The 15,179-nt window shown below is 44.1% G+C and overlaps 1 protein-coding gene across 1 annotated transcript in view; it reads right to left on the bottom strand.

Annotated features, from left to right (window-relative positions):
• Positions 1-535: 535 nt before the first annotated feature.
• Positions 536-15,179, bottom strand: part of ACAT2 (acetyl-CoA acetyltransferase 2) — a 38,189-nt gene continuing 23,545 nt past the window's right edge. The window contains exon 9 of the mRNA XM_063443221.1: positions 536-906. Within this exon, the coding sequence (XP_063299291.1) occupies positions 733-906 (174 nt within the window). The 3' untranslated portion in view covers positions 536-732. The remainder of the gene's footprint in view (positions 907-15,179) is intronic.

The raw sequence follows: 15,179 nt of genomic DNA, 5'->3' as shown, positions 1-15,179 counted from the left end.
GGCAGCAGTAGGGAGACATCCATGAGGGACAGATTTAGGTAAGTATATATTACCTTTGCTTGGCAACCAGACCCCAAGCTGTCACTGTGGAGAGTCTTTACAAAGACAATGGCAGCAGACTACTTTTAATATGAGTTTTCAGTCTTTCAGGGGAGATCCAACCTACCTTGCTTCATGGGAAACAAATAGGCACATTCTGGCAGTGAAGCCTGTTTCAGGGCTACAGTTGTGTAGCATCCTAATTTGCATGGCTAGGATGCTTCATGGAAGCTGTTATGTTTGCATAATCTAGTATACACTACAAGCTATCTCCAGCCTTCACTTCAAAAACCATACAGTGACAACAGTGGTACGGTAGTTTTTACTAAAAACAAAAACTTTTGTATAGAAAGTAATGCATTTTAAGTGACATCACAAGCAGCAAATAGCTGTGTAATTACCTTTTTTCGGTGATTGTTTTAAAGCTGAACTTTGTTTACAAACCGTGTAAGACACCTCCATTCTAAATAAATATATCCATGACTTTAGTCAGATATTAGTTTTTCTTAAAACATTTATTAAACAACTGGATTTGTGGTCTTGTGTTGCGCTAGCAACACCCATGCAGAATAATCATATGTGGAATGTTTTGGTAAATCCTCCATATAGCTTTAAATGTCTTGCATCTCGTTTCAAATTAGTGAAATTATACGGTGATAATGCACAGACAATTTCAGCTGGGAAATGGTTAATTCAGCATGTTCTTTCAACACACATTGCAATTCCCATGCCACCTCCAATGCAAAGAGCAGCCACTCCTTTCTTTCCACTCGTTCTTTCCAAAGCGTATAGCAAGGTAATCAAAATGCGACACCCAGACATTCCAAGAGGGTGACCAAGGGCAATTGCTCCACCTTGACTGTTAACCTGAAATACAAAAAGTATTAAACTTAATTTGACACAAATAGATAATAAAATACCTGCGCGATATCCTCCAGTTTTATAACTAATCCCAAAATCTTCCCCCACCCCAATTGGCTTACGGTGCATATCATATGTTATTTTTTGTTTTCTTCCAAGTGGCATTATGTTAGACCCCCACTCCCTACTTCTGCAAAAAGATGGGTGACTGGCTATTAGTCTGGTTAAACACTAGGCCAATAAATGGTATGTGTTATGCACAAACTTTCTGGCAAGTGACACCAATGTCTTGAATCTTCAACCAAAACATGGCCTCCATTCACACATACTGTTACTAAATAGAAATCTGAGAGAGCTGAGCTTTCAGAGAGAATGCTCTTCCATTACTAGAACTGCTGCAGGTACAATATATTAACCCTTCTAGAGCTGGTGCTCTGCACATGCACATACATAGTTACTGGAAGGAATCCTTATGTCATAAGGATTATGATGCTATATTGATGCTCTCTAGCATTCCTCTGGTACCCTAACTATTGCACAGATTGCTGAAAGCAGAAATCTCAATCCTACAGTTAACAGATGAATGGTTGTGGCTATGTTGTATGCACTGGTACCATTGCACTTATGTTGCAAGTTTGTATATGACTGGAATATTAGTGTAACACTACCATGTATACATTACTTGAGTAAGTGCCACAATCACTGCAATGAGCATGCAGTGGTCAAGAACATACTGTGGAAATGGAGGGTAGGGCAACCAACTTTACAAAGATTTGTATAACACAATTTTGTATACAAAGAATCCTTATCCCTCACAAAAATTATTACATTTAATCCAGCATTTGTTGTCCGCACCAATGTATGGTCTACAATTGTTAAAGGGACACTATAGTCACAAACAACTACCGCTATTCTGGTGCTTGTTGCCCGTCCCTGGAGTTTTTTTTTTTTTTTTCCCTTGTAAACACTGCCTCAGAGAAAAGGTGGGGTTTACATTGCTCCCTAGGGACACCTGCAGTGGCCACTCCTCAGATGACCATTGGAGATGCTTCATGTGGCAGTGCTGCACAGTGTTTTTTTTTTTTTCCCCCAGCACTTTCACCTAATCATTTTAAAACAAGGTTGAATTGTGCGATTTCCACTGTTGGTGACTGGCTCCGGAGGGGCTTGAATTTGGGTGTGGAGACCCAGTTTTCTTGTCAAACCACTATACTACAGAAAGCCTCATTTCACTTTTAAAAACATTAGTCGTCAACATGGACATCAGTTAGAATAATCGTCTGATTGCCAAGCTCTGGCCATCATGTAGCAAACCGCACAAAATATAAGCTTTTGGCTAAATCTATTTTACCCTGAATGAAGGATGCTTACATACAAGACCTGAAACCATCTCATTATCGTGTTAAACATAAAGACCCCTCAGTTGCCAAAATTTTTCTGGCAGCCACCCAAGATATCACCTCCTCTAGCCAATGAAGGCCTTCGTAGGAAAACAACGCTGAGGCATCAGGTACATTGCTCTGATACTTCCCAAAGTCTGCACCTGGCTGGGGAGACTAAACAGAGGGCATCAGAAGTGGAAGCTGAAATTCAGGCGCAGTGAACTCTTACTGCTGAGTTGGAGTCCAGAGTGTAGGAAGTGTAGTTGCCCACAATGATGCCACTGACCACACCGACAGATGCGCTATGTTAGAGGAAGCGGAAGACTTGGCAAATTGATCCCAAAGAAATAACATCCACATGCGCACGATGCAAGAAGACACACGAGGAAGCGCTGGGCCCTATTGTACTGGATATATTTTGGCCTTTGCTTCCAGAGATACCAGAGGACATCTGGCAGATTGACCACACACAGGAGAGAAGGTGAGCAGCCCTGGGATGTTATAGTAAAATTCCTTCTTTATTCTATCAGGGATGCCATCAAATGATGCCGAGGTATTGCATATAAAGGTACTCACATATAAGGATAAGCCCTCTTCCACCTTTCAAGACATGTCCCCACTTATGCTGCAGAAACTCAGGGCATGGAAGTATTGCACAGATCCTTTCTCCAACAATATCCCATTTGCATGGGGGTACCTTTTTTAAAATGTTTGTTTTCGATAACGGCAAAACTGTAGCCCCTCTTCCGCAAGGTTATCAACACAAATTTGCAAACTTCTTAAGCATCTAAGTACCAGAGAACTTCAACTACCCTCCGAAGGTCCTAACCCCCTGTGTCAAAATACTGGATTTTAGCTGAGGAGTCTTCCAACTGCTGAAGTGGTATCTGATGTGCTTTGTCTCTCTTACACCAATGTTTGCTATACTCTGATATTTGGGAATGTGCCTACAATGGATTACACAGAAGAAAGTTACTTTGGGACATCATATGGGTATATGGCTGGGTATCCTTACTCCTAAACTGTACTATCTATTTTAGTATCCTGTTTTCTCACCTCTTTAGTCAGGCTGCAGACTAATTTGACTACTCCTGAGGAAGTCCATACAATAACTTGATTGTTTGTTTTTGACATTGTTTTACAGTGTGATGGGATTCCTCCACTAACTAAACAAACTTTGCAGTGGATCCTGTTGATGTGCCTTTTATCCTTTTGGAAATTTGAGAGTGCAATATTATTAAAATGTTGTTTTTAATATTATAAGTTTTGCACGGTCTGTCACTTTATTCCATTCTATGTACTACTGAGAATACTGGGAGCTCGAACGCAAAAGATTACGAACACAGTGATTATTTGCCCTGCCTGCTAACTACTTGCGTTTGTGAGTGTAATAGTCCACTATTTATTATATTGTGCCTTGATCATATTACACTATTGTGGCGAAACCAGCTTCGCCACTGTGAACTGGAGAGGCCTGGCTGCTAGCCTCCTGCCCTGCGACTATGGCCCCTGGACATATTGTACTGGAAAAACTATATTTGGGCATGTAATAATGTATATTACTGCTACTGGGCCTTTAAGGGCCATCCGTGGATCTATGGGGACTTTTGGGATACTGTACCTTTAAGACTGTGGAGCGTAGTACAGTAATCCTGCCTTTAATACTTTAATGTCATGTATGTATTTTTGTATGCAGTTTAACCTGGGATATGTATGCAGCATTCATCTGATTGTTCGGTAGAATCACTCCATTCATTGTATTGAGGAAACTACTGAACAACCAGACCACCCAGGACTAAGTGTGCCTCCAATTACCGTTTGCAACAATGTTGCAAACGGGTAATTGGCAATCAGTGTAATGTATTCTTTGTCCTCTGGGTGGCCGCCATTCGGGAAACAAACACGTGGCGGCGGCCATCTTAAACTACCGAACAGCGGTGTTTTGCCGTCGAGTGTCTGGAACTAAAATCGGACACTTGACTAGGCAAACACCGCTGAGACCTCCATACTTCCAGAAATTCGTATTAAAAACTACCGAATGACCAGCCGTTCGGTAGAAAGAACCCCACAAACAAGGGAATTCATTCAAACCCTCTCCAGGCTCTATAACACAGGCAATTCGTCTGTTTTCATTCCCTTGTTTGTGACCGACCGCAGGGCCAAAATGCATGGAACTGTTTTCGGATACTTTACCCATGCGGTCGGTCAAATCTTTGGAACCTCATATCTCCCGAACCATTCATCCGAATGACCTGATTCTTGGATATGTTGTCCCCCTGAATAAGGGCTATCAGGGGATACCTGTTTTGGAGGTGTAGCATATGTATTTGGGGTACATCCAGGAATTGGGGAAAAGGGTGTACGGTATAATTATGTTAAGTGCTAATCTAAGGGGAGGAAATGTGGGGGAGGTACATCCATGTGACTGGTTAAATTCATCCTCCCCCTGGGAGTGTCCTGTATGTACTTGTTTGTAATAAAAGCCAGACTGGGTGTCCCAGTCCAGAGTCTTGCTTAACCCTCAAAGCGATGTGTCGTCTCGGTCTTTGGGGGAATGGGATTGTATGCTGACTGCCAAGAGTGTAAGCCGATGTCTGCTTTTCTTGTTCAGCTGTTCCAGTGTTCGTGTGGTTCCAGTCGGGAGAATGGTGTCTGTAGTAGCTGCCTGTGCATCTGGAAAGGGGATTATCGCCTAAACTGGGTTTTATCCTCTTGTAAGTGAAACGGTCCGTTACAACTATATTTTAATTGTAGATTGTTTTAGGTTATATGCTTGCCCCTTTTGTTTGATGTTTTATGGAATTTTATCATTGAGAATTTTCCCATGAGGTACACCGACCGGTATTATAGTTCGGGACTGCCTAGCTTTGCAGGTAGTGATGTCGCGAACATAAAATTTTCGGTTTGCGAACGGCGAACGCGAACTTCCGCAAATGTTCGCGAACCGGTGGAACAGCCATAGACTTCAATGGGCAGGTGAATTTTAAAACCCACAGGGACTCTTTCTGGCCACAATAGTGATGGAAAAGTTGTTTCAAGGGGACTAACACCTGGACTGTGGCATGCCGGAGGGGGATCCATGGCAAAACTCCCATGGAAAATTACATAGTTAATGCAGAGTCTGGTTTTAATCCATAAAGGGCATAAATCACCTAACATTCCTAAATTGTTTGGAATAACGTGCTTTAAAACATCAGGTATGATGTTGTATCGATCAGGTAGTGTATGGGTTACGCCCGCTTCACCGTGACAGACCAAACTCCCCGTTTAACGCACCGCAAACAGTCCATTTGCACAACCGCAAACTCCCCATTTGCACAAGGTTGGATACCAAGCTAGCCCTGTCCCGTTCCTTGTCCTCACTGATGTCATTGAAGGTCTCTCTTCCTCCACCCAGGAAGCGGGAGATGGAAAAAGATGCTTGGTCGGTCCTCCTACTTCAAATTTGGGGCACTGCGCATGCAATCTAATGTGCCACCAGATAAGAGTGGTGTGTTAAGTAGTCGCCCTCATCAGGCCTTTTTTAGTCGAATGTATAGCCCATTGTCAGTCCCTTCGGGTTCCATGCCTCATTCATCTTAATAAAGGTGAGGTAATCTAGACTTTTTTGACCTAGGCAACTTCTCAGTGACAATACCTCCTTCTGCACTCAAGGTCCTTTCTGACAGGACACTTGAAGCGGGGCAGGCCAGAAGTTCTATCGCAAATTGGGATAGCTCAGGCCACAGGTCAAGCCTGCACACCCAGTAGTCAAGGGGTTCATCGCTCCTCAGAGTGTCGATATCTGCAGTTAAGGCGAGGTAGTCTGCTACCTGTCGGTCGAGTCGTTCTCTGAGGGTGGATCCCGAAGGGCTGTGGCGATGCGTAGGACTTAAAAAGCTCTGCATATCCTCCATCAACAACACGTCTGTAAAGCGTCCTGTCCTTGCCAGCGTGGTCGTGGGAGGAGGAGGATTACTTTCACCTCTTCACCTGTTAGATTCCCATTGTGCTGTGACATCACCCTTGTGCGCTGTGTAAAGCAAACTTTTTAATTGATTTTGGAACTGCTGCATCCTTTCCGACTTGCCGTAATTCGGTAACATTTCAGGCACTTTCTGCTTATACCGGGGGTCTATTAGCGTGGACACCCAGGTCGTTCTCCTTCAGCCTTTTTATACGAAGGTGCCTCAACAGGCACGACAGCATGAACGACCCCATTTGCACAAGGTTGGATGCCGAGCTACTCATGTCCTGTTCCTCGTCCTCAGTGATCTCTCTGAAGGTATGTTCTTCCCCCCAGCCACGTACAACACCACGGGTACCAGATAAGTGACAACGAGCACCCTGGGATGCCTTTTGTGGTTGGTCTTCCTCCTCCTCCAAGCCACATTCCTCCTCGGACTCCTCTTCCTCACAATCCTCTTCCAGCGTTGCCGTAGGTCCAGCAAGCGATGCTGATAAGGCTGTTTCTGGTGGTGATGGTGACCACAACTCTTCCTCTTCACGCTCATCTACGGCCTGATTCCAGCACTCTTTGCAGGGCACGCTCCAGGAAGAAAACAAATGGTATGATGTTGCTGATGGTGCCTTCGGTGCGACTGACTAGGTTTGTCACCTCCTCAAAAGGACGCATGAGCCTACAGGCATTGCGCATGAGCGTCCAGTAACGTGGCAAAAAAAATCCCAGCTCCGCAGAGGCTGTCCTAGCACCCCGGTCATACAAATACTCGTTAACGGCTTTTTCTTGTTGGAGCAGGCGGTCGAACATTAGGAGTGTTGAATTCCAACGTGTCGGGCTGTCGTAAATCAAGTGCCTCACTGGCATGTTGTTTCGCCGCTGGATATCGGAAAAGTGCGCCATGGCCGTGTAGGAACGCCTGAAATGGCCACACACCTTCCTGGCCTGCTTAAGGACATCCTGTAAGCCTGGGTACTTATGCACAAAGCGTTGTACGATCAGATTACACACATGTTCCATGCAAGGCACATGTGTCAACTTTCCCAAATGCAATGGCGCCAACAAATTTCTTCCATTGTCACAAACCACTTTGCCGATCTCCAGTTGGTGCGGAGTCAGCCACTGATCCACCTGTGCGTTCAGGGCGGACAGGAGTGCTGGTCCGGTGTGACTCTGCTTTCAGGCAAGTCAACCCCAAGACGGCGTGACACTGCCGTATCCAGGATGTGGAACAGTACCTGGGCAGCTGGGGGGGGTGCCGTTGATGTGGAGCAAGACGCAGCAGCAGAAGAGGACTCAGCCGAGGAGGTTATGGAAGAGGATGGAGTAGGAGGAGTAGAGGAGGTGGCAGCAGGCCCGCCTACAAGTCGTGGCGGTGTCACCAACTCCTCCGCAGAGTCACGCATTCCATGCTTGGCAGCCGTCAGCAGGTTTACCCAATGCGCAGTGTAGGTGATATACCTGCCCTGACCATGCTTTGCAGACCAGGTATCAGTGGTCAGATGGACCCTTGCCCCAACACTGTGTGCCAGACATGCCATTACTTCCTTTTGCACAATCGAGTACAGGTTGGGGATTGCCTCTTGTGCAAAGAAATTTCGGCCGGGTACCTTCCACTGCGGTGTCCCAATAGCTAAAAAAATTTTGAACGCCTCAGACTCCACCAGCTTGTATGGTAAAAGCTGGCGGGCTAAGAGTTCAGTCAAGCCAGCTGTCAGATGCCGGGCAAGGGGGTGACTTTGTGACATTGGCTTCTTACGCCCAAACATGTCCTTGACAGACACCTGACTGTGGGCAGATGAGCAGGAACTGCTCAAGGCGAGAGACGGAGGGGTGGCTGGTTGAGAGGGAGCAAGAACAGCAGTGGTTAACGTGGCTGAAGATGCTGGACCAGGAGGAGGATGGCAGCTTTGAGTTTGTGTGCTGCTTGTACTCATATGTTGATCCCATAGGTGTTTGTGATGTGCGATCATGTGCCACTCGCAAAGCAGTTGTACCTAGGTGGGTGTTGGACTTCCCACGACTCAGTTTCTTTTGGCACAGGTTGCAAATGGCATCGTTGTGGTCAGAGGCAGACACACACAAAAAATGCCACACTGCTGAGCTCTGCAAAGAGGCATTCTGGTTGTGGCAACAGCATGCGTTGATTGGCGTGCTGTCTGGCTGACCCCGGGTGCCGATGCATGCTGTCTGACTGTGCCACTAGCTCCTTGCGACGACCTCCCCCTGCTTCCAACTCGTCTCCTCCTCTCTGTCTCCCCCTCTGAACTTTCCCCCTGTTCTTCTTCTCTTCTAGCGGGTACCCACGTGACATCCACGGACGCATCGTCATCATCAACCGCTTCACTTGTATCTGACAACTCAGCAAAGGAAGCAGCAGTGGGTACATCATCATCATCATCACACCGTACGTGTGTAATGCTGCCTGACAGACATATCCCTGTTATTTACATCCTCTGGCAATAATGGTTGCGCGTCACTCATTTCTTCCAACTGATGTGTAAATAACTCCTCTGACATACCAAGTGAAGCGGCTGTGGTGCTAGTGTTGTTGGTGGTGGCGGCGGCGGCGGCAAGGGGGCGAGTGGTAACTTGAGAGGTGCCCGAAGCTAAGCTGGAGGAGGATGGTGCGTCGAGGTTCCGAGCGGAAGCTGTAGAAGTTTGGGTGTCCTGTGTTAGCCAGTCAACTATGTCCTCAGAACTTTTCAAGTTCAGGGTACGTGGCCTCTGAACACTGGGCATTATTCTAGGGCCAAAGGGAATCACAGCACCACGACCACGACGGCCCCTGCGGGGTGGCCTGCCTCTGCCTGTCTTTTTTTTTTATTATTGGTGCTATGCGTGCAAGTTACTATGACAACAGATATGAGTGGTGGCACTGGGCAAGTGGGCACAGTATACGCTGTGAGCCTGACACACACGCTGGCAGACAACTAACTGCTATTCAATCTATTAGTAAAAATTGTATTTAAAAAAAAAAAAAAAAAAAAAAATTTACACTACTGTACTACAATACCAGATATGAGTTGCACTGGTGTGACACTGTGCCCTGGCAGGCCCTGAAACGCACACTCGTGAAGGAAACTGACTGCTATTATATTAGTCAAAAAAGTTTTTTTTTTTTTCCTTTTTCAATGCAAGCTATTGTGACACGAGTGAGTGGTGGCACTGGGCAAGTGGGCACAGTATATGCTGTGAGCCTGACACACAGGCTGGCAGGCAGGCAACTGCAATTACATTACACAGAAAAAAGAAAAAGCAGACTGATGTTCTAGCCCTAAAAAGGGCTTTTTGGGGTGCTGTCCTTACAGCAGAGATCAGATGAGTTCTTCAGGACTGTAGTGGACACCGAATACACTAGCCTAACTATAAATTTCCCTATCAAATCAGCAGCAGCTACACTGTCCCTACTCTCACTAAGAATGCAGCTTCACAATGAATGTAAAATGGATGCTGTCCAGGAGGTGGGAGGGTCTGCTGCTGATTGGCTGGAATGTGTCTGCTGACTGTGAGGTACAGGGTCAAGGTTTACTCAATGATGACGAATAGGGTGTCAGGGTATTTATATCGGCAGACATTTTGTGCTATGAGGGAAATTAAAAGTGTATATTCTGAGTCACTCTGAACAGACCAGACTCCATTTTGTTATTTTCAAGCTAACAAAGAGACACAAAATTTATATCCTTTCTGTAACTAACCACTTTGCCAGAGCTAAGGAATGCTTGTATAAACAAACCAAGTGATACAATGAGTCTAACAGAGAAGGGGGTGGAATACTTTTCTTAATGTTAGCTTCACACAAGAAAGCCAGACACCAGTGACCAGATAAGACTTAGTAATTAATTTTACTTTCTAAATTTCACAAGATTCCCATTGTAATTTAGAAGTTGAAATTAAGTTTAAACTGTCAATTTTAGAAATTACAGCAGGAATTGGAGACACATAGTCTGAAGAAAATTCAAAGAAACTGTTTGATCTGACAGAAAACTTAAATTATAGAGGTAAATTACGTCAAAATAAGCCACCAGGAAAAGTTTAACTCTTTCCTGGATAGGTATGTTTAGTGGGACGAGACTGCCCTCTATAGACCAAATACTTAAATTGTTATCTAGAAGGTAACCACACCCCAGTGTTTCTATTGGTCTATTACCTAGTGACGAACAGAGAATCTTTTCCTTTAAAAGTTAAGACAAAGGGAAGAGATAGGTATGCAGGGGAATGCAGAGAAAGTTGTAAGCAGGCTAAGTAAGAAGCAAGCAGAGTCAGAGCGAGAAAGAAACATTCCTTGACACTTAGCTACCTGAGAACATCTCTTTAACTGGTAAATATACTGGTTTCATTTAATTAATCTAATTTAATTAAAATATTTAATAGCATAATATATGACTGGATCAATCACGATCAGATTTCGATATTTAGAAATCTTAGAAATTAATAAATATGTATTTATGTGACATATCACATGTTGGCATATTGTGATATTTATCCAGGTGTATTGATTTGCTCTAAAATAAGATAAAATATCTGTTTAGGCAAGTTAAAATTCAGCTTATAGAATTTGATAGATTTCTCTTATTGGATGGTCCCAGGAAGTGACTAATGTACTGGTTTAATTGTTATTTTATTTAAAATTATATGAGGATAGATCTTAATTACCTAGGAGGTCTAGCCAGCATTGAAAGGGTTATTTTAACTGTCAGCTAATGTTTTTATGGCTTTACGCTGCAGCTCTGTCTCTATGTGAAACTTTCTTTGTCTCTGTGAAGCCCATCATAAATCTTCTTGACAGCTAATGTTGTAGATTCTAAGCTGTGTTAACCGTTGGAAATTACATTACCATATTGTTATTGCATACTCATGTTATACTGAATATTCATTGATTATTGTCACGCATGTTACTTTTTATTATTATTTAAAATGTCACAATAAATTGTATCTATTTTTATAACAAATTGTGATTTTATTTATATGGAATACATTTCACTTGCACGATAACGATCTTTGGGATCTGAGAATTGAAATAGTGGGCAATTCTCAACTGTTTACTATTATCATCCCATAAATATCCCCACAAGGGGGCGGACCGTTTTGGTGTATGTTTGCTTACTAGGTGGGAGGGTGGGTGTCATATGGTGCAGATGGAATTTAACATATTGTGTAAACTGTGTGAAATGATTGGCGCTTAAAAATAATGTGCAGCGCGTTAACACTGTGGAACTAATAATTCCACCTTTTTCAAACACCACAAACAAAAATGAACAATGCATAATGCAAAAATATTATAAATAGTATACACCTCAAAGTGTACAAAAAAGTGACATAAGATAAATAATTGCAAGGTGTGTCAATTTTTGACTACAACTTCAAAACAAGGTGGAGGGGGTAGACTCAAAAACGCTATTTAATGCCAACTCTTAAGAGTTCCTGCACTTTAACTTGTTCATTTGAGATATTTCACTGCACAAAATATATGTTTCGAGTGATGCCGATGGTGTGCTACAGATGAATGTCTCTGGGATATTAAAATTATTGTTGGTGAGGGGTGGCATCCGAAGGGGTGTGTGTAGTGGTACTTGGACCCACCACTGTTGCAATATTGTTATGTTATTCTGTTATTTTGTTCGGGCTGTTTGCCCTAACCTACTGTTTTTGAAAACATCCTGTCGTGAAAATTGTATGCTGAATTTATATTGCTTGTGCAGTACTAAATAAAGAATTTTTAAAAATAACACTACACAGAGCTGTAAATATTATTGTGCAAAGAGTGTTCCTTTGATATGGGTCTACTGGTGGGATGTAAGAAAAATGTTAAATGAAAAAAAAAAAAAAATAATCATCTATATATATATATATATATATATATATATATATGTTGGCCTGAATTTGTGGGAGTAGTAATGATCCTATTTAAACCCTACCCCCCTACTTACCTTTGTCGTGCAAGCGGTTTGTCGTCTCCATAGTTACCTGCACTTCCGGTCCGTCGTTCCCGCCAAGTCCAGTCAGCAGCTCCTGCTTCCATCTTCCGTGCCCGTCCACCGGCTTCTACCCAACTTCGCTACTCGCTACCCGGCGTCCGGTCACGAGACCGGCACGTCCACATAAGCATAAACATGGGAAATGACGTTCGGCTATATCCCACTTTCAGGCCTAAAAACGCAGGGATAGGCTCCCTTCATTACTTACCCGTTCGTGATCTTACACTGTTCGTGTACTTCTGCATCGTGTACTTCTGCAACAGCCGACCGCAGAGTACACACTCCTTTCGTATATATTTTCGTATAAGCTAACTACCGACTGCGCTAAACAAACTTACGTTCGACTATTTAATCAGTTAGTTCGATGTTTCAGCCGACCACATATACAATTGGCTTTCATTTTAATCAGTTTGTATGCTCCAGAAGATCTTTCTCTATACAGTTCTCCTGTTCATTCCTTTAACCGAACGCAAGAAGCTACAGTGTTTAAATTCACAAATCTGCTGTAAATGTACCTAGTTATGCCATTCACTTAAACTAAGCACTCACATTATTTATCCTATATGAATTTGTGTGTTTTATTATATGGCTCTTAAAGTCATACTGGTTAATGTGTTTCACTAATTCCCGTCCATGGTCACATAATTATGGGACACCTATCTTTTACAGGGTAATCTTCTTAAAGGCACAGTTTGGCCACTTTCACTTATAAGTTACGTTAATAAAATACACCTCCAGGCATTGTTATCCAACTCTGCTGGGACTTAGTCTATCGTACCTTCCCTAATGTACTATTCTTCTACGCAAGTAAGGTCTCTCCGCTCATAGGTTAAGCCATTACAGTCCTTTTTCACCAGGCTCATTACAGACCATTAGCACGTTTTTAAAACCTCTGTTCCTTAAAAGTCCTTATATACTCGTTCCTTACACTTAGACTGCATATGTTTTTAGATTTTTACTACTTTCCTCCAAACAGTCTTCAAGGTAAGTGGTATCCCAGTATCCTGTATTACTGTATCAGGTAAGAAGGTTTACCAATTCTCTTTTTCCCCTCGAGGCCTCATTCAGCCTCCCCACCTCCCAAAGTGGGTTCTAAACTTCAAACTGGCCAGATCGGAGATTCCTCACGGCGTTTAAAACATCAATCACACAAACCTATACCATCTTGCTACTACGTATTTAAACGGTTAATTTCTTGTCTATTGTTTCTACATTTCTTGTCTCAGACCTGTGTCATTTCTGCAGTTTCGCCAAGTTACATGGCATCAACCACCAACAAGACTACCTGGTTCCCTGCATTTCAGTCTCAGGTATTGTTAAACCTTCGTCACTATGATTACGTTCTCCTTAAGGCCTCACTTCGCCTTCATATCATGTAAAATCCCCAATCAGGGGATGCCAGGGGGCTTGTCTCTACTTACGGACCAACGTTCAGGTCCCTCATCGTACACGGGTTCTTACGTTAGTTTCACGATTACACCATACCCATACATTTGAAATTGTTTACACTTGGCATACCAGTGGCATGCCGCAGGCCCTCTAGCATCTTTATTACCCTTAGGATATCTTCCTCGGACCCGTTCCCTGCAGAACCAAGAATATATCATAATCCTCCTGCGCATTGACCAAAGATAGGACAATACTTAAGGTTAAGTATATACATACGTTCCATTACACCATTCAAGGAGACAAGCCCCATCAGGCTAGTGAACTGGTATTGAGGGTTAGGCGCTGGCCTTAGCTATCCTAAGTAATACCACGGTCCCGCGAGGTCTACACCCCCACCTCATACACGGAGGTTCAGCCCCACAACCAAATTAGAGTTAGGGCTTCCCAAGTCACGGCCACACTTTTTGAATCTCTTACAGTCACCGAGAGGCCAACACCCTGTACTACGTTCAAGTGGCCACAAAAATGTCCTCGGCCCAAATCATAGGTAGAGCCTCTCTCCGCCACTTGGCACTAGCAGGGCCTCACCTGTCACTTGGTTCTAGGTAAATTCTTTGCCTCGGCACTAGCTAGCAGGCCAGTTCTCCGAAGGTCTCATCCACACCTCTAAGACACATTACTTATCCAAATCATTATTCCTTTTTCAGAATGTCACAAGAATCCATCCCAATATTCGGTCTGCTGTTGGACAAAATACCCAGCACGCCAGTCAGGCCTGGGTCTCTAAAGGAATCCCTCTCCCCTTCTACCCTCAGTTACCTGGGATTCTGGACCATTCCTAAAATATCAGCAGAGCTCAGACTCAGGGGTATCCCCTCTCCAGCAGAACTACACAGGCTCACGACGGCTCAGGCTAACGTCCCCAGGCCCGGCTCTAGTTCACAAGGGCCGCCAGCTTAATCCTCAGATTCCACTCAGGAGACCCCGGTCGCTATCCGGCCAGCCTCCAAACGATCAACAGGCTGGTCAGTGGAATCGGCTATAGCCACACCAGGTGTCTCGTTAAGCCCGGCAAGCCCTCCCCTGGAGATCTCGGCCATACAGTCTGGCTTACCCCTCATTTGCCCTCCCCGTCCCCCACCACCCACTATCACTACTCCATACGTCTCACCGGCCCACTCTGTTCCAATTTCCATGGAGAAGAAAATTCTCGATGGAAAGGACGTTGAACGAACATCACTACTTAACTTCCCAAGACACCCTACAGTACAAAGGTTATATTTATGGTGACATTTCAGTAGTCCTAAAGAGTGAGACCACCGATTTAACAAAGCTTTCCATTCCTCAGTTTGTCATTGCCTCTCGCATAGAGACAGCCACTTCCACTTCTCACCACTCCTTCACCCCACGCACTAGACAGGGAGACGGGCAGAGGGACAAGCTGGGCTGACCATTTCATTTCTGGGTAAGGCTCGGGTGCATCATTTTAATGCTGGGGCATGCTATTTCACTACATGTAGGGTATCGCACATCTGCTCCAGAGCCCACACCTAGTCCACATATACAGCCCGTCTGTCACTTAAGATACGC

This window comes from Pelobates fuscus, chromosome 2 (assembly GCF_036172605.1).
Source record: "Pelobates fuscus isolate aPelFus1 chromosome 2, aPelFus1.pri, whole genome shotgun sequence".
Taxonomy (NCBI): Eukaryota; Metazoa; Chordata; class Amphibia; order Anura; family Pelobatidae; genus Pelobates; species Pelobates fuscus.
This window is presented reverse-complemented; position numbering and strand designations above follow the sequence as displayed.